The following is a 22,732-nucleotide window of genomic DNA, read 5'->3' as shown; positions in this document are numbered from 1 at the left end:
GGAAGGAAGGAAGGAAGGAAGGAAGGAAGGATACACCAATAAAACCTGGAAGGAAAGCTTTAAGGCAGCACTTCTCAGGTTTGACCTTCTGGGTGATTCAGACCTCCACCCCCAGAAGCCCCAGCCAGGATGGCTGAGGGTCGTGGATGCTGGGAACTGAAGTCTAAACCATCTGGAAGTGCCGAGGTTGAGAACTTCTGGTCAAGCGAGGCTCCTGGGCTTTGTTCTCGGAGGGTCCTGCTGCATGAAAGTGTAGGGACTTCCCTGCACCCCCCACGCCTGCTCCAGATCAATCTGAACACAGAGAACTGTTTGTGTTTACAGACAACGGAGCCTGAGGATGAGGAAATGAATAGCCAGCTCACCCGCAGGCTCAGCCTGCCAAACAAAGGTCCATCCTTACCCACACACAAACGGACATTGACTGTGGAAACGGGTGCCACTGAACAGCACCCGTCGCCACCCATCTGACCGCCATCTGCCTAATGGGAAAAACGGCTGCCCGTTGGCTGGCTCCCAGTCCTGACGGCCCTGCCGTTTGCATCCAAAATAGCTCGGCTTTAAAGAGATGAGGAATCCATTTGGCAGCCCTCAGCAGAAAGCATCCACATCGTTCGTCCAATCCAGACCAAAGCAAAACAGGAGCCGGCAGCTGCCCGGAGATCTGCCCTCGCCTCGCCTTGCCTGGAATTGCCTTCCAGTTTCCAAAACACCCAAACAATACCTGGTGTTTCTACTGCCTTGGGACCCAGAAAGAGGAAAGGATGTTGCCAAGGAGAGCAACTCCAACCGGAGAGGCTTCTTCGCTCCTTTCATGGCGGCAGCCGCCAGATGGAGGCCAAGGAGAGAGACCCGCTCTTCCCATTTCACATCCTCTGAGCAGGAGCCCAACCATCCCGGCCCTGCCATTGGGCAGAATAAGGCCCCTGCCCTGCAGAGCAAGGGTCAAGCTCCCTGAAGGCGCTTGTGGCATCTTCACTCCCAGGGATGGGGAGAGGGGGCTATGTAAGCAGCCCCTTTCAAAATGGCGTTCAGTACTGTGCGTTTTGTTTTTTAAATCTCTGTGGCCATTCCTCCAGAGAGGCTAGTCCTCAATTGCACGTTCCTCTTAGAGCCCATCTTTTCTCCATCGGGTTTAAGGCAGTATCCGTGGCTCTCCTGCTCTCAACCCCATCTTCACAACGCCCCTGTGAGGTGGGATGGGCTGAGAGAGAGAGAGAGAGAGGGTGGCTTTGCTCCAGGTCCTTCTCCTGACATAAGTGGAGATCTGAAACCACCTCTCATAAGGCCTCATCCAGAACTATGACCACTGCACCACATTGACTTGTGATGTTTCACAAATGTCCCCCAAACCCAGATGTCTACTTGCTTATTTACTAGATTTATTTATGTATTTATTTATTCAATTTTTACCTCACCCCTCTAGACAGCGTCTACTCGGGGTGGCTTACATAGGTTAAAACACATTAAAAAATACATAAATAAAAATACAATTCTTACAATTCTTACATGTAGATGCATTTAAATAGCTCAGAAAAAGGAATTTTTTACTTTCCTCGTCTGCATGCCCCGAGACTCCAGTCCACATGAAAAGGCAAGCGATTCCATTTCTCCAGGACTGCTTTCCATGGATGCTTCCAACTACGAGACTGTTCAGGGAGAAAACCCCTCCCTGGGGTCAGGGCAGCTGCCTAACCGGGACAATGCTGGGCTCTGCATCTGGGGAAAGATACAATTTGGGGAGCCATAACCAAACACTGTAAAGCAAATCAAACTATGTAATAGTTTGATACAAAGTGATTGCATATTTTTCCCTCTAGAGATGTAAGCTCTTCAGAGCTCCTCCAAATGAGCCACCAACTTGCAAATGAAGCCTGTACTTGCCTTCAGATTGTGAATTGCAAGACAAATGGAGGCTAGTTTGTAACTCATAAAGGCGAGATAAACTCATGTTGGAGGCAAACAGACATCTTGTTCTCCCTTAATAGCATGTCAGCTGTACCACGTAGTCTGACACCACCACCGCTGTCCTGTAGCTGTTGTGCTCACCATGAAAGCAGACGGTTATGGCCCCAATGAAGGCATGACTTGGGGCAGTTACTCATTCCAACCACAATTCCCAGAGTCCCCTGGTTGGGTAGTGCACCAAAGTAACTATTCCAAACTCTCGGACTGCCTGCCAGACCAGACGGACTCTCCTTGCACTCTTAGGGTCCTGGGCTCAACTTTTCCTGTGCCATTAAGCAGTGGGTGGCAAAACAGGTCCCATCTGGATCCTCTCTGGACAGGATGGGGCAACTTGTGTCACTCACTGGATGAAGACAGGATCAGGCAAACCTTCTCGCTCCTCCTGGCAAGTCTCAGAGAATTTCAAGAAAGAGGTTTAGATACAGGAGGAGGGCAGTGCAGAAATGGCAGATGGGAACAAATGAAAAGCCCACCAGGATGGCAGAAGAGCAGGAAGAAGCAGGGATGTCTAGCTGTGACCATGTGGGGGGGGGGGTTTGGGTTGGGTTGGTTTTCTTTAACAAGTGCCTTCATTAGACTGCATGACAGCATCTGTCTGGAAAATCTTGCATGGTAAGGCTATTTCCTCTTCAAACATTCTCTCTCTCTCTCTCTCTCTCTCATCTTCTCTTGCAAGCCACGTGCCCCTAGTGAGAAAGCATCAACCCAGTGAGCCCTTGGCAAAAAGTGTCAAGAAAACCAGACCACACCTTAAAATTTGCTGTTTCCTGATTTCTCATTCAAACTTCCCAGAACACTTTATTTAGACTGAGAATACCAAAAGTGCACCAGGATGAGAAAGATGAGGTTTAACAGCTTGATTTGTTTCCTGCAATACTGAAGTCTCAAATTCCCACCAGTTCCCAAGGCAACAGGAACCATGCAAACAACTTTTGCATATACTGTACTGTTCACCAATATTGACAGGTGTTGCATTTGTTTATCTTTATGGTCCAGAGCTGGTCCACTCTCGTTCTTATAATCGGTCTCAATCGCATGTGGAAGACTAGCAAGTTTTGGCTGGGCGGTGCCTCCCTGGGCTGTTGGCCACGGCTTCCTGTTACTTGCCATTGGCGATGAAAGCTCATGCCGAATGAAACGGGTAGAGGCCACGTAAAGGTCATGGTCCCTTTGAAGAGGTCAGTCTCACTTCCTTCACAAGAGGCAAACAAACCAGGCCCAGGTTTGGGGCCCACACCTCGCAGGACGTTGGCAAGAAGGAAGGTCGCACCGCTGGGATGGGTCTGAGAGTCACGTTTCTCTGCCATCCCCGTCTGTTGCCCCCATCTCAAATGCCCCCCCCCCGTCCCTCGTGGCTTCGCTGGGCCCTTCACACCCACCAGGGGTGGTTTGGGAGCTCACCCCCACGACCCCTTCAACCCAGCAGGGACTTTGCAGATCCAGGATGTTTTAGGGAGCCCTGGTAGAGCCATGGTGTCCTGTGAGGACGTGTCTCCTTCTCAGGAGCCTCGGGCAGCAGGCTCAGGCGGTTCCACCCAAGAAGGCAAGGGAGGGAAAGGACTGCATGCTTATTGACTGGCTCCAATTATTTCCACAACTATGTGAAGGAGAGGTCAGTGCTCCCTCATAGTTTTTCTGCCTTGAAACACCCGGTGGCCATGGCACCAGTATTATTATTACCCTTGCCCAGGAAATTATTATTATTACCCTTGCCCAGGAAATTGCTCCCAGTGACTGTGCAGAGTGGGGTGAGGCGAAAGAAGCCATGATCTCACCATCCCACCCCCACCCCCACCCCTGGTCTGGCCAGTGGGTTCTCTCTGAACCGAAAGCCTGTGGTTGGGAGGTTTGCAGAGTTGAGGGCCCCCCCACTTCTCCAACTCTTCCATGGAATGTTATCACAATAGCTTGTGTGACACCTTTCAGACCAAGCCATGTTTTTGAACAGGAGCCTTCTTGGGCTGCATCAAAGAGTTAAGGCCCGTCTCCTGTTTGCCTACAGAGCTCCAGCAGCTGTGCTGACCTCACGAGGTGCAGATCATGCGTGGCCAGGCCCACGGCAGGCAGAGCCGCAGATCCCAGTGGAGATCCAGGCCACCGAAAGCCAGCCCTGGCCAAAGGGTGCAATGGGACACGTGGTATTCCATGCGCCCGAGGGACCGGATTGTCATCAGTGAACACTCTAGTGAAAATAAATCTGTTTGTCTTAAAGATTCCATGCTATTATTGTTTCGTTTTATTTCATTTCCTTTGGCTGGAACCCATTAACCCTGCTTGATCTTTGAAACACAGAGTGAGAACTGAGCACCCATTGCAGAAAGGATTCCTAACAGGGTCACGGCTGTCCAGCTGTGGCCACAAAAGAGTTCTTGGGCCTGAAAGGGGTTATTTTCACCCGACGGAGGCCTCTACGGGGCAAGAAAGCCACAGACTACGAAGCAACAACAGCCCACCTCTGCGAAGCCCCTCCATGAGACGAGCGACCACTTCCTTTGTTAATATTTTGGAGCCCAGAGGCTGTGAGGTTCCCCAGTGCTGGGGGGTGGGTGGGGTGGAAGGCCTTTCTCCTGGCCCCGGAGGTGGCTCCCAGGCAGCGTCTCAAAGCAGAGCACAGCACCCATCCCAGGGATGCCTGCCAATTAGAGCCTCACCTTATTTTTTCTTGCCCTATCCCCGTAGCCTACAAAGCATGCCAGGGCTTGATCCGTGGCACACGCGTTACCCCAAAGGGCAGGCACTGGACCTTAGACGAGATGGGGCAGAGCTTGGAGACATCCCTTTTTTTGAACGGCCGCACCCAGTGCCCTCTGGAAGCACAGGCGGTCGGGGCAAATCCAAGCAAGGGTGAGCATATTTGCCCGCAAAACTGGTCCAAGGGCCAATGGGGTCCAGAGGTTTGGGTCCCGCAGCGGCTCTGCCTTCAAAACAGCCGTGGCCTCTTTGGGCGTTAGGGTTTCAGGAGGGCTTTGAACCTAACACCAATTGGGGCATCAGCACCCCTTGCTGAGGAACCACAGAGGGAGAGACATCCCCTGGGAGGTTATTTTTCCAGACCTAAATCCAGTCCTAGCCCCATCTAAAGTAGGCGCCCTCAAGCTTAGCATGAAAATGAGACAGAAGGAAAAAAACAGCATCAACAGTACAGTAATCATGTTTCGAACTCCTCCGGGGGGAGGTTAAAAACAACATTTTATTAGTACTCAAAACAGACGCTATATAAGAACGGAAGGGAATCCAGCCGGAGAAGTAACTTTGTGGCATTCTGCTGCTCTCTCTTCATTGCCCTGTTTTCAAAACACTTTTGTTTTGTTTGCAGTCTAGCAACGGATGTTGAATAAATAATCCAAACTCCAAAACAATCCGGGTGGGCCACCAGGGACCTCAGAGTGATTTAAGGAAGGTGTCCTCAGATCCCGCCCGCCCGTGGGTTGCCAGTGATTGCAACTCTGCTCCTTCAGTTGCATCGCAGCTCTACTGGGAGTAGAGTCTGGAAGATTACTTTTTACTTTTTGTACTGTACGTTCTCCTTTGGCTCGTAGATCCTACCTTCTCCCTCTCCCTCTCTCTCTCTCTCTCTCTCTCTCTCTCTCTCTCTCTCTCTCTCTCTCTCTCTGTGTGTGTGTGTGTGTGTGTGTGTGTGTGTGTGTGTGTGTGTGTGTGTGTGTGTGTGTGTGTGTGTGTGTGTACGCACATGGTGTCATTTCAGGAACAACGTCCCAGCATCCCCAGTGTAAACTGCATCGTGAGTCGGTGCCCCTGCTATGGCTGCTTTGTGTTTCTCCTTACAGACCTCAGAAGAAATAAAGACAGACAGGGCAGGGCTGTCGCTTGCCCCCCCCCCCGTCCCTCGCCTGTTAATGCTGTATATGAATCATTTTGGCAGAAGCCAAACCGTGAGAATGCAGGGGCCGTGGAAGGGGCCGTGCAGGAGACCTGGGGAGAAAGCCACAAGGGGAGAAGCCCCTTCCTCTGCCACTGGAGGAGCAGGGCCTCTGCACGAGGCAGACAGAGCGGATCTGCTCAGTGAGAAGGCTCGGAGGCCTCTTCTGCCTGAAATCCTTCATTGGAATAGGACGGCAGAGGATCCCCTTTCAAAGGAGAACCAGCAGCCCCTAGGGCCTGGGGCTCATCCATGCCCCCCGCTGCCGTGACGTTCCTGGCTTGGCCTGGCTGGTGCTTTCTTTGCACTTCTTCCAGGATCTGTAGGACCTGCAGGAGGAGGGCAGAGAGAGGGAAAGAGCAGTTGGGAGGACAGTAAATTGCCTTCCCACAGACACACACCTTTGATCACATTTGGCATGTCTTAAATTACCCCCCCCCCAAAAAAAAAGATAATAAGAAGAAAGAGGGACAGCAACAGCTGAAGTAATTGAGATATCTTGATAAATTTTCATTTTGCATTGGTTCTTATCCAGACGGGGGGTCGAGACTTTGCTAATCCTTGCAAGACTTCTCCCTTCCAATGCAATGAAAGAAGTACCACTTTTTTCCCAGGGGAGGAAGGTTTCACAAACTGTGCAAAGCTTTGTACAAAGTGGGTGTATCTTCCTCCTGTGCATCTCTCTCTCTCTCTCTCTTTCTCTCTCTCTCTCTCTCTCTCTCTCTCTCTCATGCACAGGAAAAGAGAGGGGGGGAGGGAGAGTGGACTCAACTGGCTGATACTTCAAAACTCCCAACAAGATGAGCGGACAAGGAGTGGGACATGTGATTTCACGTTCGCACACAATTACGGCCAGTGAATTCAGCTGACCTGGGATTTGGGGACGATGCCGACTCGGAAGAACCCAACGCTCCCTGTCTCAATCTTGGTGCAGTCCACCACGGTGGAGGCAACGTTCTCTGGAGAAGGCCCATCGCACAGGACGGCGTCCACCTATAAAGAAGGAATCAGCTAGGCTGAGGAAGGCCACAGAAGCCCATCCCAGGCTCTAGGCTGGGGTCCAATCCTGTCCACGCTTCTGTCAAATACGTGCCCTCAGCCCTCTTCCTCCGCTACCTCCATCGTTGCACAGAGCAGGCAGGAGGGGAGCAGGAAAGGCCCTTTTACCTTGTCTCCCAGCTTGGCATACACCTGGTTGTGATGGGTCGTGTCGGCTTCACCCGTAGGATTGGCAGATGTGACTGTAATGGGGCCCACCTGATGACAGAAGAAGAGGAAGGCGGTGGGGCCAATTAGGATCCTGCGCAAGGCCCAGAGAAGTACAGGAATGATTTGAAACAAAGACAGAGGGAATGGTTTTTCCTCCACGTCCGACCCTCGAGGCATTGACCCGAACAGAGACAGCCACAGAGAAATCCAGAGGAGACCTGAAGCTCCCAAAGGATTGCCATGGAGGAACTGGGGGAGATCCCGATGAGCAAGGAGGTGTCTTTGTAGTGCAACAATTCATGCTGTGCGATCCCCAGTGGCTAGGTGTAGATGCACAACCTGGACAGCGAGCTTTATGGATCAAAAAAGATCAGTAAGTCCGTTCTAGGCCAGGTCAAGGCTAAACTCTTTCTAGCAACTAAAACGACGAAGCTGAAACCATTTTGCTTTGGAGACAACCCAAGAAGACCAGACTTGTGGGCAAAGGGGAGGGCTGTAGGAAAAGAGGGAGCCCTCACTTGAGAGGAATTGATTCAAGAAAGGAAGCCATGACCATCAGTTTGCAAGACCTGAGGAGGGCTGTTAAACCATATGATCCTCTGCAGGCCACGAATTCACAGGGCCATGAGAAGTCAGGAGCGACCGGAAGGCATGGAATACACTGAGAACCAGGAGAAATCTCAACAGTTCAGGAGCTTCTGGGCCGAAAATTCCACGCTGGGTCTTGCACAGAATTTGGGACCCCACCTTCCCTTCCTTTCTAGCAGAGCTCTACTCTTTTTTTCCTTTTTTGAGGGGGGGAGTGGGAAGAGATTTTTTTCCCTCAAAAGAACAAACAGGTGCCAGGTGTCTCTCTATTCTCCTTCCCAGCTTCTACCATTCTTTCTGCCTCTGTGTTTTCCCCCCTCAGCCGAAGACTCCCTTCCACTCCTACGAAACAGCTTCAAAGAAAAAGCTGAGTTCAGAAAGAGGCCTTGCAGTCTGGAGACAGAGAAGCAAAGCAAGCCCACCTTGGAAGGCCTAACCATAGACCGAGCTACTCCTGGCGCCAGGCAAGGCTCTTGCCCGGCTATTGGGTGACTCCAGAGACAGTCCCAAAGGGGAGGGCACGGATGCTGCTCACCAAGTCAATGAGATGGGTAGCGACTGAGCAATCTGGAATTCGGACCGCAATGCTCTGAGGGGTGCCGACGTACTTGGCCGAGTCCTTCATGCCCAGGCAGTCCACCCATTCCCCTGAGAGAGAGAGAAAAGAGGGAGGGGGGAATAGAACAGCTGGGTCAACCACCCACATGAAAGCTCACCCACTTCCAGGAAACACTGGGAGTTGAGTCTGGAAGATTACTTTTTAACGGTAACTTCTTCCTGTGATTTGTCATGGGGCCTTTACGGCAGTGGTTCCCAACCTTGAGGAACCCCAATGTTCTTGGACTGCAACTCCCAGAAGCCCTTGCCAGCACAACTGGTGGTGGAGACTTCTGGGAGTTTTAGTCCGAGAACATCTGGGGACACCAGGCTGGGAACCAATGCTTCAGAGAGTCATTCGTTATTGCTACAGTTACTTAGCACTTTTTGTTATCACCAACTGTATTTTTGAAAAATTAAGGGTTATAGGAGAACAACATTAAAATGCCCTTCAAAAGGAATTTTAACTACATTACTCGTTATGCCATTAAGGTAACCTCATTGCAACTTGTTGGCTTTCTTTGCTACAGCTTTGTTATCAAAACGAGGTAACTGCAAGAAACTATATTATTGCAAGAAAAGTGGCTAAGCTGCAAGAGGAAAAACAGCCTGCTGAAGCAGAAGAACTCACGGGATCAGCAAGAAGAGTAAAAGAAGGGACTCTGACCTCGTGGCACCACCAGGCTGATGGGCGAGGGCCAGGCAGCGTCCATGAAGTCCCAGAGAATGGGGCTAAAGAGGTGCTTGGCCGGTTCCAGCTGTTTCAGGCTTGAAATCCAGAGAGACATGGGACGGTCCTGCGCTTGGCGCTTAGTGCTGGAAAGAAGGCAGGAAACGGAGACATTCAGTAACACCAGAGAAGCTGCAGCTGCTGCCTTGATCCAAGAGTGGCTGAGGTTTATGGGCTGCATGTCTCGGGCACCCTAGTAGCCGCGCCCAGATGCACACGGCAGGCTTCACATCTCTTCCTCGACTCCAGGGGTTCCTGGATGAGACGGATTATCTTGTTCCATCTCAGTCTAGCTTCAGGCCTAGTTAGAGGACAGAATCTGCTTTGGTCACCTTGGTGGATGACCTACACTGGGAACTGGGTGGGTGGAGTAGATCCCGGCTGGTTCTGTTGGATCTCTTGGCAGCTTTCAATATGATCGACCGTGGGATTCTTCTGAAGTGACTCTCCGGGATGAGATTTGGAAACATTATTCTACAGTGGCTCTAAGAGGGGCGCAATCAGTACCTGTGATGATTTGAGGACTCTGGGGTATAAGGAAGGAAGGAAGGAAGGAAGGAAGGAAGGAAGGAAGGAAGGAAGGAAGGAAGGAAGGAAGGAAGGAAGGAAGGAAGGAAGGAAGGAAGGAAGGAAGGAAGGAAGGAAGGAAGGAAGGAGAGGGAATGGAAGGAAGGAATGGCCACGCTCCATGATGAAGGAGTTATGAAAAAAGGTGGGCTGGAAAGAGTTCTCACCACCAGCCACTCTTACTTGTAAGCAATCCAGTCATCCTTACTTGTAAGCTTTCTCCACAGCATCAGGGCGGCTGCAGGCGGCAGCCAGCACGTAGACCGTGTCTGTGGGGATCCCGCAGGCCCCTCCCCTCTTCATGATATCTGTAAGGAGAGGTGGGGTGGGGGGTCAAGGAAGACCAATGGCAGGCTGCCCATTTCTAGGACTGACCACAAAAGACTTCGTGGTTTATTTTGCAAAGCTAGGTACCCTTCCTTAGCACTTGTCCTTTGCAGGCAAAGAATTTGCAAGAAACACTGCTGAACTTTAGCAACATTTCCTATGGGGAATCAGCTAAAGTCGGCTTGCAAGGCAGCCCCCTCCCTCCTCTGACCTCCTGTAAAGGGCAAAGAGGTCTGCTAACCGCAGGCAGAGAGGAAGGGAGCCCTTCTGGACCGACCCTGTTTCCTTGTTTCCCTCTGGTCGTCCCCTTAGAAACACGAGGAACAGGGCAGGACCAAGAGGGGAGAGGAGAGGAGCCCAGTGCAAAAGGGCACCAAGCCCAAGGCACTTCCAGGAGACGCCAGGCTGGGGACAGGTGCTCCGAAACCTGGAGGCCAAAACCAGGGGAACAGAGGGTGCTGCTGACCCTGTCCATCCCGGAAGGGTCGGGCTGATGGGCACGTGCCCTCTCTTCTCTCTCTCCCTCTCATTCTCTCTCTAGTGTCCATTTATAAACCATGATTCCACGGTGAGTCTCTCCTTTGCAACCCAAGACTTTCCTCACCTGCAACTTGCTTGACCGAAGAAGCTTTTCTGGCTGGCAGGTGGGGGCACCTGGCGCGTCCCCCTCCGGAGCCACTAAGCCTCACCAAGGAACGCCCTGCAGGAAGCTGGGGCCTCTCGAAAGTGCCGTTGACCAGAGAGGACAGGAAGCAGTAGAAGCTCACCAGGCCGAAGATGATGGTGACGGCCACGTCGTAGCCCCTCGGGGTGGCCCCCACGGCATCCAGCAGGAAGCTGATGAGGATGAGCTCAAAGGTGAGGGTGTAGGCGAACCAAGAGGCGCTCAGGAAAAGCGCACAGAGGGCCATGAAGGCATTGGAAAGCATGAGGGAGGCAATGCCCACGGCGACCTGGAACCCCCGGGTGGAGCCGTACAGGCCCCCATACCTCGCGAGGCCCCAGATCACCCACGTGGACCCGTAGAGGATGAACACACTGCTCTCTAGGGTCTTGCCACGGGAGAAGGCCACAAAGCCACACAAGAACTTCAAGATCCCTCCAGCCGCCACGACCCACGGTAGGACCACCGTAGTTAGGAGGGCCGTCGGCTCTGCCCCCACGGAGATGGCAAAAGAAGCAAGCACGCTGCAGGCGTAGCCCAGCGCTTCCGCGTCTGCATATTTCGAGTAGCCCAAGTAGGGCTCGTGGGGGGGTTTCCCTTCCCAGAGCTTGCAGAGGCTCAGGCGGGAGAGCAAAGCCCTGAGCACCCCCTCCCCCCGTGGGATTTTCACACTTTCATTCCTGTTGTAAAGGTGGATGAAAGTCATGGGGGCAGAGGCCACAAAAATGGCCACAGCCACGCCCTGGGGGCCACCTTCGAAAAGGCCACGTGGACGGCAGGCCAGCGCAATGCAAAAGGCCACATAGAAAAGCATATACAGGCCGTCGGCCAGGCTGTCGAGGGCCACAAAAAGGGCCACGACGGCCAGCAGGATGGCCAGGGTCACCGAGAGTGGCACAGGGACGGCAGGCGGCTCGGGTGCCCAGAACAAGACCAGGAGGCAGTAACCGCCGGCCAGCTTCAGGAGGGCTGTGAAGCCAGAGAAGGTGGCGGCCCTGGCGTCCAGGCTGCGGTAGGAGAAGACCGAGACCCCCAGCTGGTAGATCCCGCCGGCCCAAAGCCAGGGCACCTGGCCCACCGAGAGGCCCCCGGTCACCCCCAGGAGCTGGCAGGCCCAGACGCTGGCGGAGAGCATGTTCAGGGTCAAGCTGAGCGGGGTCAGGTCATGGGTGCCCGTTGCCCCCCTGGCCGGGCTCGGCCCCTTCCCGGCCTCTCCTGGGGCCAGGCCGGTGCCCGGCAGGAGGATCGCCTCTTGGCTGAGGAAGAAGAGGATCCTGCCCAGCCCCACGTAGCCCCCAGCAAAGCAGACCACCAGGTGGCTGCAGGCCACGGCAGCAAAGCCAAAGGCCCGGTCGTAGAGGGCAGCGGTTTCATGGGCGCAGGCGAGCGACGTGGCCAGAGCCACCACCGCCAGGGGCACCTCCCTCTGGAGGAGGCCCACCAGGCCCAGGAGGAAGAGCGACAGGCTCAAGGCCACCAGCCCCGGCACGGCGGCATCGCGTAGGTCGGCGTCAGCATGGAGCAGAATTCCCTGCCCAGCCAGGATCTGGATCGCCCCATAGCCACACCAGAGCACCGAGAGGGTCAGGCAGAGGCTGACAAAGAGCGTGACCTCCTGGAAGGTCTTCCTCACTCCTGGGGGAGAAGGAGAAAAGGGGGACAGCTTGGAGAGGGAGTTCCCAACCTCCACACAAAGGCAGACATCAATCAGTACAAGGAAAGAGCTATAACTGCACAGAAAATGCAGCCTTTTAGAAGCCTCAGGATTCTTTAGACCCCCCCTCCACACACACACACACACCTTTCCTCCAACGAGCCCAAAGTGGTACACATGACTCCCTTCCTTCTGAGAAAGAGAATGACAAGCCCCCCCCCAATCATCCAGTCCATGTCCATGACTGAGGGGTGATTTGAACTCAAGCCCTAGTCCAGCAGGCTGAGCAATCGTTCTGCCACCCAGAGTCCCTTCTCCTCTCCTGGAGCGACCGTTGCCCAAGTCCTGGAGCAGGAGGGGCTCAGGCGGTGGGGGTTCAGCTCCCCACCAAGCCATGAAAACATGCCACGTGACCTTGGGCCAGTTTGCCTTTCTCTCTCTGCCAGCCAGACCTTGCAGGGCTGTTGTGAGTCTAAAGGGATGGGGAGGAGAGCCATGGAGGTTGCCTGGAGCTCCTTGGCAAAAAAAAAAACAAAAATGAAAGAAGAAGAAAAAAAGCTGGGACAGGAAGATACATGACACAAGACCAAAATCAGGCCCAGCCCAAGGGATGAGTCGGGGTTTCCTTACCCGCGTAGGCTAGGAAGGGCGACAGAATGAGCAGGAGGACCCCGAGAGCTGTCCGGGAGAGCAGAGGGGTCGGCCTCGTGAAGCTGTAGAAGTGGACGGCAAGCAAGAGAGAACCTGCAAGGAAATTGGAGAGGGCCTTTTGCCTAAGACCAAGTGTCCTGGCATCTCTTCTTACCTGCTTAACATCTGAGAGGTCCTCTGAGGACTACCTATTGCAATGCTTTTGGTTTTGTTTTTTGTTTTTTTAGTGGAAAGGGGTGAAAAGTTGTAAACGATATTATTGGTTACTGAGTCCCCACCGAAGGTGAAAGGGGCAGAGTGGGGAAGTCTCGTGGCGCAGTGGTTAAAACGCTGTACTGCAGCTAAACTGTGCTCACGACCTGGGGTTCAAATCCCAGGTAGCCGGCTCAAGGTTGACTCAGCCTTCCATCCTTCCGAGGTCGGTAAAATGAGTACCCAGCTCGCTGGGGGGGGGGGGCAATGGGGGGGCAATGTGTAGCCTGTATAATTAAAAATTGTAAACCGCCCGGAGAGTGCTTGTAGCGCTATGGGGCGGTATATAAGTCCAATAAATAAATAAATAATTTGTATTGTGCATCGTTTCTACTGAACCTGCATTTTAAGTTAGTTTTGTTATTTATTATTTTCCATTAATAAAATAAAAAAATGGAGGGCGGGGGAGAGAGAAAGAACCCTCTGCAGAGCCCGCCTCGCCCCCCCCCCCACTGCCCCCCCTCCCAGTTTCAAGGGCTGCATCTTCTTTGTGAGGCTGTGAAGAGCAGGAAACCCCCGAGAGGCGCCGCGGTGACAGCCAAATCAATCCCTCACCCCTCACCGCCCACCCCACCACCCTTCCCTGTTGGCAGGGCCGGCTGGCTGAATTGTTCCGAAAGGGTATTGTTTTTCTTTTTATTTTATTTTTTTTTGAGCCCGGTTCCCCCCCCCCCCCCGCTCCTCCGACTGATGCCCAGGCAGGGAAGCCCCTCTCGGCGGCGGGGAGGCAGGAGGTGCGGCGCTCCGTCGCCTAAACGGAGCCGGCCGGCCCTTTCCATTCAGAAAGAAGCCACTCACCGCTCCCTGGGTTCAGAACACCCGGCGCGCCGATCGCAGAAGTTCGCCCGCGGGAAGGAAAGGCGGGCACAGAAACGCCCCTCCCGTCCCGTCGCCCCCCCCCCGCCCCCGTTCCTCCACCTCCCCTTGCCAGACCGGGGGGTGGGTGGGAGCCTCGCCCCCGCTCGCCCCTTTCGGCCCACCGCGGAGCGAAAGGGCCGCCAGCCCCCTCCACCGCCGCCCCGGCCCCGACGAGCGGGAGGGCGGCCCCGACGGCAGAGGGGCTCCCTCGGCTCTGCCGGTGGAAGGCGGCTGCCAGCGGGGACAAGCGAGCGACCTCCCCCCCCCCCGCCGGAAGGGGCTCCGAGGGTCTCTCGCCCGCTGGGCGCGCTGCCCGCCACCCCTTACCGGCCGCGATGCTCAGGAGCCCGACGGACTGGTGGAGCGACTGCCCGCCTCCGGCGGCGGGGGCGGCGGCCGCCATCTGGCCTCGGGGCCAGCCCGGCGCCCGGCCTCCGCCCTTTATAGCCGGACTCCCGCCCGGGCGAGTGAGGGGGGGGCAGTCCGCGGACTCCCGCCCCCTCCTCCGGCCTCTTCGCCGGGCCGGGCGAGCGAGGCAGGAGGCCGCCCTGCCATTTCCCCCGGGGCGCCCGACCAGGTGGCCGGCCCGCAGGGTCCCTTTGCCCAGGTGAGGAGGGGTGCCCGCCGGGGCGCTGCCAGGGACCGCCCCCCTCTCTCCCGGCGGGGAGGGAGGGGGCGAGAGAGAGGGGAGGGGGGGCAGAGTCACGGCGGGGCGTCGGAGCTGGACAGCCCCCCCCCCGGGGGCGAGGCGGCTCCTGCCGGTAAAAGCCGAGCCCATGCCCGCGCCCATGCCCATGCCCGCCTATAAAGGCCTCCGGGGCGCCGGCGGGCGAGCCAGAGTCGCCATGGGCCAGAAGAGGGTGGCCCTGCTCCTCGCCGGCTGCGGCGTCTACGACGGGACCGAGGTCCACGAAGCCTCCGCCGCCCTGGTGCATCTCAGCCGAGGAGGGGCCCAGGTGAGGCGCCCTCCGACGCGCGGCTCCCCCGCCCGGACCTTCTCCGAGTCTCTGGAGCCCCGGCAAGGGGCTCGGCGCCGGCGGCCTCCCTCCTTAGCAAGGGGGTGGGGGGGTAGGGCGAGCGGGTCCCGATCAGGCAGCCGCGGTTGCCCACCTCTGGCCGCTGCTCGCCAAAGGGAAGAGCGGGCGGAGGCCAAGGAGGGGGCGGGGGGAGGAGGTCGGACCCTGCCTGCCTCGGGAGAGCGCGTCCCCCTTTCACCCCCGAACTACGTGCCCGGGATGGGCAAAAGTGACCGCTGAAGCGGATGCGCTGTGGGTATGTACAGGATATGGGCCGCCTCCCGAGCGCCCGAAGGCGGCCGGCGGGGCGGTTGGGGAAGCGTCTCATCCCCGCAGAAGGGAACTCTTCCCGGCTCGGGTCCGGGAGCCATCCTTTTGGCAGACCTGAACACTTCATTAAATGGCAGGCTCCCAGTGCTTTTTGTTGTTGTTGTTAATTTGAGAGTCGCTCTTGTGGAGAAAGTGAATAGAAGCATTCCGGAGAGTGATGAACACTCGCTAAACAAACACTGGCAGATTTGCGCCAAGGGCAGGCTGGGCCAAGCACCCTCCCAGGTTTTCTGCCCATTCTGCTTCACCCGTGGGAATCCACCCGATCTCTGGAAGGGTGCTGTCAGATTGTTGGGGATTTCTCTGTGGCTAGAGGCGGTGCTTCAGGTCCCTGGGCAAGCCTCTGCCTCCACGGCAGGTGTCCTCGGCCGCACACGCTGGCGGGTAGAGATGCTCGCGTGGCTGGCCCAGAGCACTCCTGGCCAGCTCTCCTTCCCTCCCCAGGCCGAGCTCTACGCCCCAGATGTTGTCCAGATGCACGTGGTGAATCACGCCACAGGGCAGCCGACGCAGGAGAAACGCAACGTCCTGGCAGAGAGCGCCAGGATCGGCCGAGGCAACGTCAAAGACCTGGCCAAGTTGGCCGTGAAGGACCTGGATGCCCTCATCATCCCAGGTAAGGGGGTTTGCCTCTGCGCTCATAGCTGAGGGGGGGGGGGGTAGCCAGAAAGAGGTTAAAAAGTCTGCAGATGGAAAAGCGAACTCCCGCAAGCCAAAGCTTCCCACGCCTTCAACATGCCAGAAGCCGCTGTGGTTTTTGCTACAACTGCCTCTCCTGCTCGGAATTCAGTGGCATCGAACCGAGACAAGAAAGGGGCTTCTTCACTGGCACACGCTTTCAACTTACCCATGTTAGAACGCCTGCATCGTCTCCCAACTACGGTTTATCCACGACCACTGGGAAAGCAAACCTCACCAGGTGTCCCACCTCACCCGGGGAGGTCTCTAGAGATTGCTGCTCCCCCTGGCAACCCTCCAGGCCCCCCCCCCCCGAGGAGAGGGCTGGCAGGCCACCGGATGCTTTCTTGTCCCTTTGCTCTGCCCCCAGGTGGCTTCGGGGTAGCCAAAAACCTTTGCACTTGGGCCGTGGACGGGAAGGATTGCACCGTCTCCCAAGCGGTGGAGGACGCCATCAAGGCCTTCCACGCGGCCAGGAAGCCCATCGGCCTGTGCTGCATCTCCCCAGTGCTGGCGGCTAAAATCCTTCCCGGTTGTGAAGTCACTGTCGGGCACGACACCGAGTGCGAGACGTAAGCATCGGGGAGGGAAGGACAAGAGGCAAGGCGGTGCTGATTCTGCCAACTGAGATGAGTTCTGGGTTCTAAATTCCTCCAGCTTTTGCTTTCACATTCAGAAAACAAGTTACTGGCTCTCAAGGCTGGGAGGAAAAACCCATTTAAGACTGTGGGTGAATCGCCTGCAGAAACCCAAGAGCCACTGGGGTGGAAGAAGTGCCCAAAAAAGCAGACAGAGAGGGTGGCCGCTACAACTAACAAACCAACAGACTGTCTATGGTTAGGTATGAAACATTCCTCAAAACTGTTCCAGTAGGAATTGCTTTGCTGGAAAGGGCCCCTCTCTCCTTCTACTAAAGTCTCACCCAGTGCCCTAAAAAGCTTCTCTCTGACACCAGTTGCCAGAATCCCTTAGGAAGCAGAGTCATTGGAGGATTCTGGGTATTGTAGTCCAAAAAACCCCCCACCTTTTAGGAGTTTTGGTTTCAGTTGACAGCATGGTGTGGTGGCTGCAATGCCTTCCCTGAGCAGATGATAGGAGGAGGAGGCCACCCTCTCCCAGTCCCTTTCACTGACCTCTAAAGCCCAGGCTGACCCCTCTCTTCTCCCCACAGCTGGCCCTACGCCAAGACAGCCGAGGCCATGAAGGAGCTGGGCTGCAAGCACATCAACAAGAACGTCAACGAGGTCCACGTGGACATCAAGAACAAGCTGGTGACCACCAGTGCTTTCATGTGCAACGCCCCCATCCACGAGATCTACGAGGGCGTCGGGAAGATGGTTGCAGAGGTGCTGAAGCTGGCCTAAGAGGGGGGTAGGCAGGTGAGGGGGGGTGCTCTGGCCACGTTTGCAGCCTGACCTCGGGGAACATCTTCTGTGGAGATCCTTTGCTTCCCTACGAAGGGGCCGCTGGGGGAGAGGAGGGCCCCCGCAAAGAAAGCACCCAAACCAGACCTGTCACGCTTTCACCCGCAACGGTCTTGTTTTCCATTAGGAGGAAGAAGCCCATGAAATACCAATTGGGGGGGGCAGGGGGTTGGCCTTGGAGGGCGTCCTCTATCACTTTCCCCACCCCGACCCAGTCGAATTTGCTTTGGGGGTCAGAGGTAGGAGCATGGCACACACCTTGGGCCTCCTCTTTGTCTACTGCCCTCCAATAAACTCTCAGTCATTTGGGGGAGTGGCGCAGAGAAGAGGCTCTTGTCAATGCGGCCCTGATCCATCACCCCACCCACCCACTCGCTCCTGTTAACCCCGCTTCCTTCCTGGACCCATCAGGCAAAAGGCAAATAGAACGACGAGGGCCAGGACAGGCTGGGCTCCCCGCAGACACCCTGTGAATGAAAGATAGGCAGGCAGGCTGGCTAGTGGGCGACTGTACCTCTCCTGTGCAAAATAAAGTGGGAAGCATCTGAAGCCGGCTGTCTTGTGTGATCCCTGCTCAAGTGCGCCCAGAGCCCGGAGGGCCTGCAAGAGGGAAGCAGAGCTGCAGGAGTAACTCCAGGGCCTTCCGCTTTTCAGAATTTGCTTCCGTGGTTTAGGTGGGCCTTGAAAGCTTTTTGCTACCATTGCTTTAGTCAGCAGAATAGCTTCCCTCGCTCATCCGGGACTGCTGCTCCAGTGCGACCCCCCCTCCTTTGTCTGGGATATTGCTTTGGGAGGACAGAGTCCGAAAATGCAGCCTTAGAAATAACGCAAATAGAGACACACAGAGAGAATCACGTAATCATCAACTCGTCCGTTGTTTTACATTTTTAAGCAGAATCATTTTCCTCCAGCAAGGTGTGACAGGCAGATGCGGGGGGGGGGAGGTGCAATGTGACTGAGGGATGCTTTGGGGGAGAAGGGGCAGAACAGCCCCAAATCTTAAGCTTCGGTGTCAAATAGTGGCTCCTTTTGCACAGGGCTGATAGCACGTCCCTTCTGCCACCCTATCCTGAAAGGGGTGTGTGGGAAATATTGTCCACAGAGGAACAGCACAGAGTAGGGCCACCCTGACCTAGAATAAAGCACATTTAATGTTCCCTCAATAGAAGGCATGGACTAGAAAGGAAGGGCTGCCAACTCTCGCCCTCCCTTCCTCCTGAACACAGCCAGGGCTAGCCCTCCCTCCCACCCACCCACCCCCACTGAAGAGGAAGGATGACTCTACGCTGACAGCCTCCACGGCCAAGAGAAATGAGAGGGGAATTCGGCTAATAGTCGTGCCTCTTCATGATCTTCAAAAACTCCTGCTCGTTCACTACCCCGTCTCCATCCAGATCAGCTTCATCAATCATCTCCTGCCAGGCAGGAAAAGAATCCAAGGTCAAGCGTTTGCAGAGAAGAGGACCAGAGCAAGTTTGATAGAAGGAAGCAGGGAGGAGGCGGGGGGGACGACCCTTAAAGGAGGAGGGGAAGAGAGTTGGGCTTGGCACCCGTGCCCAGCGTTACGGGTAGAAAAAGTCCTGGTTAAATAACTCCAGTTAAATATCTGTTGGGGGGGAAATGATGGGAAAGGGGATTCTTTCCTTCGCCCCCCCCCCTTCCATCATTTATGGACTTTCTCCTCTTTGCTAAATCGAGCCACCAACTTCATGCTTTTCCTGGAGACAGATCAGGACGGGACTAAAGGCAAATTAGGCTGAGTCCTGTTTGGGCGTACCTCCTAACTCATAGGCATCCTTCAGTCTCGAGAGACTATGGTAACATGCTCTGAATGGTGGAGTGTCCTCTCCAGAGCATGACGCCTGGGTAAAATAATATGCGGGATAGGCTGTTACCCAAGCAGCAGATCCCCCCTCTCCAAAATTGGTAACAAGGTGCACTTAGCTGCAGCTGTCTGAGACGCATGCTCTGCCACACCCCTCTGTTTCGTGAGAGCTACTCTGGATCTTGACACACACACCCAGACCCCCTCCGTGGTAGATACACGCTGCGTGGAGGGGCAACCCCTGGTCCACGAGGCAGCCACACCCTGGACACACACACCATGGCAAACCGACCTGCAGTTCCTCATCCGTCAGCTGCTCCCCAATCTCGTGGGCCACGCGCTTGAGGTTTTCAAAGGAGATTTTTCCACGCTCCTGGTCCTCAAACAGCTTGAAAGCTTTCAGGATCTCCTCGTCAGGGTCTGTTTCAGACTTCAGAAAAAGACGCGAAACAGAAGCTTGCTTGAGCCTGGGAATTCCAGCATTTTGGGGGACACACTTAAAAATACAGTGGGCTTATGGGCAGGGTCTCAGCACGGGGACACCTCCAGGCCAGGGCCACAGCCCTCTCAAAGTTTGGTGCCAAGTTTTAAGGAAAGCGGTCCCACCCACCATTTTCCGAGTCATCACAGAGTAGAAGGCATCAAAGCCGATCTTCCCTGAGCCTTCCTTATCCACGTCAGCCACAATTCTCCGGAGTTCTCCCTTGGTGGGTTCAAAGCCCAAAGCCCTGATGGACACCTGCAAATGTTAAGAACAGGTAAGCGCCAGGAGGCAAGAGTCAGGCACACGGCAAGTAAAGGAGGATGGGCAAGGGCCTGGCACTCTGGAAAACCTCTGCGTCACCCCCTTGAAGATGACCGCCTCTACCGCTTTTGCAGCTGAGCATCTGAGAAGGGGAGAGGGCAGGAGGCCCCGGTGGCTTTTCAAGAGGATCCCTCTGGCTGACCAGAGAAGGGGGAGAGAGCAAGGCCTCTGACCCACCCACCCCTGACGATCCTGTTGTTCCTTCTCTCACACTGTCCCTTGTTTATGGCAGCCTCCTTCAGCCCCCTGGTGCTCTCTGGATGCCCTGGAACAAAATCCCCATCATACACGGCCAATCCCCACTGGAGAAAGCAGGAGGAGGAAGGACTGTGATGGAGACCATCCGGAAGAATGGGGAGGGGGCGGGAAGATTACCACTCAGTTTAAAATGAAAAGTGTGCCTCAAAGGCACACTGAAGCCAGACTGCTAACAGGGGGCACAGCAAAGCAGTCATATTTGATGAGAATGGAAACAACCCCGTGGACTCTCAGTAATTTTCCAAAAGGAGTTCAAAGCCCCGTTTCTAATCCTTTCAGGCCTCGTGGAAAAAAACTTGCCCACAGGGTGGACAGGGTTGCAGAGGCCCCCGCGTCTCCCCTCTCTACGCAAACAGAGAGAGGATCCTTTCTGTGTATGTGTGGGAAAAAACCTTGGCTAGCGAACGAGCTATTTTATTTCTTTCACTGTTTATGCATTACCAGCACCTTGTGAACCCAAGAAGGTCTTTAGCCAGCAAAGTTTTGGTGAATTTATCAGAATCAAAACCCTGCATGAAAAATACTGGAACTGCCATAGATTTTCACTTCTCACGGGACAGAACATAAGTCATTCTTAAATAAAGATTAGCAGCATAAGCAGGTGGTGGGAACAGCAGAGGGGAATCCTCGGTTTTAATCCCCTTCCCAGCGCCTCAAAGAGGCAAAGGGAGTATTTCCTTTTCTTCTTATAACCCTAGAGGGAACTAGCTAGAAGTAACTATGGTAGTGCAACGAGTTACTTCCAAGCACACTCTCTGCACTCCTGGCCCCTCGTCCGTCCGACATAAAAGACCGCCTGGGGGACTCGCCTTCAGGTCCTTGACGTTGATGGTCCCGGTGCCGTCGGCATCCAGCAGGTCAAACGCCTGCCGCATTTCCTGCTTCTGTATCGTACTGAGTTCAAGTTTGGGGCCCATCCTTCTCCTCTGGGACCCTCCTGCCGCTGATCGCTTGCCCGGGGAAGCCTGGAGGCGGGTTGACCCCAAAGCAAGAAGCACACTAAGCAAAGAGGTCCCTTCTCTGGTTCCCAGCAGGCAAAGCCCGAGGGATCCCCAGACCCACCCACCACCGCCCAAGGTGGGCCAGAGAAGTGCCCTGCTTGCCGTACCACCGCCCCCCCTGCCCCCCCCCCACACCCCGGTCTGTCACGGAGGAGGGGGCCTCCTCCCACGTGGCCTCCTGAGGTCTTTCGCTCCGATTCCCACCTGCTTGAGAGATGGGATAAGGAAGGGACACACAGGAAGGAGCCTTTTCCTCAGTCCCCCCCCCCCCCGCCCCAGCTTCGGAAATTCTGGGGATGGTCACTCAGAACATTGCTTTTCGAGCACTTCCTTTTGGACACCCTCGCTCATTTAAAAAAAGAAAAACCCAAGGCAGGAATTCAACAGGTACCGCTGCGCAAGGGCTTCACCTGTTGGACCGCTCTCTGCGCCCGCTCTGCAAAAGGATCAGCGTGGAGCGCCCCCTGGTGGCCACAGTCACCTCCTTCGGCCAGGAGGAGGGCGTGGCCAGCTCAGCTCGCCACGCCCACTCTGGCCCCCGTTCCCCGCCCTGCCCTCCTGGGGAGCCGCCCCCCACAAAATGGCGCCTGCGCAGCCCCTGGTGTGTGTGACGGGGCCGAAAGGGGAAAAGAAGGGCTCCCGGTCCCTTACCATCCGTCGCCGCGGCCGGGCCGCTAACGGCGAGACGGTCCCGCTGGGAAGAGGCCGCTTCTCTCCACGCCCGGCCGCCCGCCTCCGGCCACCCGCGACGTCTCCGAGCGTCGTCACCACGGCAACCGCTTCGCGGGGCGCAGCCGGAAGGCCTTCGCCACGCGCTATTGGTTGGAGCGCGTGAGCAGGGGGCGGGCCCCGGGGGCCCGCGCGGCCTTCCCATTGGCTGAGAGAAGCACATGAGCCGTGCCCGTAGGCGGAAAGAACGAGCCCCTCTCTGCGCTGGCACGTGGGAGAGGCTTTTGTGAAGGCGGCGCGGCGGAGAGGGAGAGCCCCAGAGCGCTGGGGTTGGCGCCGGAAGGGAAGGTCCGCTTCGCGAGCGTCCGCCCGAGGCTTCTTCCAGCTCTGCCTTGCTGAGGGGTCCCGAGCTCTTCAGACCTCTGGCAGGACTGGCCTCCCTGGGTAACACGGAGGGGATGCAGCCCGACGCCCACCTGCTGGTCCTGGCCAGGCGGCCAGGCTCTCCCTCCCCGCCTTCCTTACTCCTTTCCTCTCAGGATCATCAGGCACCCAGGGCATTAATATGCTTGCGATTTCGGATCCCTTGCCATTCACAACTAGTTCTACCTTGAAACCACAGTTAAAGGCCTCTTCACATTCGTCATGGGCAGTATGCAGCTATTTGAACAAAATTAAGAAAGGATGCCATTTAACTCGGGGTTTCTAAATTGCAGGGAGCTCTACCTACAAAAGGCACACCACCAGTTGTGTTTTTTCTTTTTCTTTTTAGACAATGTTG

At 55.7% G+C, this 22,732-nt stretch overlaps 3 protein-coding genes across 7 annotated transcripts; 1 reads left to right on the top strand and 2 right to left on the bottom strand.

Moving 5' to 3' along the window:
* Positions 1–5,688: 5,688 nt before the first annotated feature.
* Positions 5,689–14,741, bottom strand: LOC110080153 (uncharacterized). Its single transcript, XM_072981119.2, has 9 exons — positions 14,273–14,741; positions 12,815–12,928; positions 10,471–12,165; positions 9,748–9,847; positions 8,910–9,058; positions 8,181–8,293; positions 7,016–7,105; positions 6,719–6,841; positions 5,689–6,177 (listed from the first exon to the last, which is right to left on the bottom strand). Exons 1-9 carry the CDS (start codon positions 14,739–14,741, stop codon positions 5,989–5,991), a joined length of 3,042 nt encoding a protein of 1,013 aa, XP_072837220.2. The 3' UTR covers positions 5,689–5,988.
* Positions 13,586–17,942, top strand: LOC110080192 (glutamine amidotransferase-like class 1 domain-containing protein 3, mitochondrial). Of its 4 annotated transcripts, none has more exons than XM_072981121.2 (4): positions 13,586–13,708; positions 15,736–15,907; positions 16,340–16,541; positions 17,141–17,942. In XM_072981121.2, the coding sequence occupies exons 2-4, from the start codon at positions 15,766–15,768 to the stop codon at positions 17,331–17,333; spliced, it is 537 nt and encodes a 178-aa protein (XP_072837222.2). In that variant the 5' UTR covers positions 13,586–13,708; positions 15,736–15,765; the 3' UTR covers positions 17,334–17,942. The 4 variants fall into 4 exon arrangements, with proteins under 4 accessions (XP_072837222.2, XP_072837221.2, XP_020651555.3 ...); XM_072981120.2 differs by lacking the exon at positions 13,586–13,708 and adding an exon at positions 14,424–14,552; XM_020795896.3 differs by lacking the exon at positions 13,586–13,708 and adding an exon at positions 14,722–14,901.
* A 302-nt stretch (positions 17,943–18,244) lies between these two features.
* On the bottom strand, positions 18,245–22,067 carry LOC110080154 (centrin-1). 2 transcript variants are annotated; one of them, XM_072981279.2, is made up of 5 exons: positions 21,934–22,067; positions 21,091–21,246; positions 19,829–19,957; positions 19,511–19,648; positions 18,245–18,808 (listed from the first exon to the last, which is right to left on the bottom strand). In XM_072981279.2, the coding sequence occupies exons 1-5, from the start codon at positions 21,934–21,936 to the stop codon at positions 18,722–18,724; spliced, it is 513 nt and encodes a 170-aa protein (XP_072837380.2). In that variant the 5' UTR covers positions 21,937–22,067; the 3' UTR covers positions 18,245–18,721. The 2 variants fall into 2 exon arrangements, with proteins under 2 accessions (XP_072837380.2, XP_078236748.1); XM_078380622.1 differs by lacking the exon at positions 21,091–21,246 and having other exon boundaries at positions 21,934–22,060.
* Positions 22,068–22,732: the final 665 nt, after the last annotated feature.

The sequence above is a fragment of the Pogona vitticeps genome, chromosome 11 (assembly GCF_051106095.1).
Source record: "Pogona vitticeps strain Pit_001003342236 chromosome 11, PviZW2.1, whole genome shotgun sequence".
Taxonomy (NCBI): domain Eukaryota; kingdom Metazoa; phylum Chordata; class Lepidosauria; order Squamata; family Agamidae; genus Pogona; species Pogona vitticeps.
Note: the sequence above shows the minus strand (reverse complement) of the source record. Positions and strands in the feature narration are given on the sequence as shown.

Coding starts and splice junctions, on each gene's coding strand:
- LOC110080192 (XM_020795896.3), top strand. CDS start 14,722: ATGCCCGCGCCCATGCCCATGCCCGCCTATAAAGGCCTCCGGGGCGCC. Junction 14,902..15,735: donor TCAGCCGAGGAGGGGCCCAG/GTGAGGCGCCCT, acceptor TTCCCTCCCCAG/GCCGAGCTCTACGCCCCAGA. Junction 16,542..17,140: donor CACGACACCGAGTGCGAGAC/GTAAGCATCGGG, acceptor TTCTCCCCACAG/CTGGCCCTACGCCAAGACAG.
- LOC110080153 (XM_072981119.2), bottom strand. CDS start 14,741: ATGGGCATGGGCGCGGGCATGGGCTCGGCTTTTACCGGCAGGAGCCGC. Junction 12,929..14,272: donor GCTCCTGAGCATCGCGGCCG/GTAAGGGGTGGC, acceptor ATTTCCTTGCAG/GTTCTCTCTTGCTTGCCGTC. Junction 6,842..7,015: donor ATGCCAAGCTGGGAGACAAG/GTAAAAGGGCCT, acceptor CCTTCTTTATAG/GTGGACGCCGTCCTGTGCGA.
- LOC110080154 (XM_072981279.2), bottom strand. Junction 19,649..19,828: donor CTGTGATGACTCGGAAAATG/GTGGGTGGGACC, acceptor CTTTTTCTGAAG/TCTGAAACAGACCCTGACGA. Junction 18,809..19,510: donor TGACGGATGAGGAACTGCAG/GTCGGTTTGCCA, acceptor CCTGCCTGGCAG/GAGATGATTGATGAAGCTGA.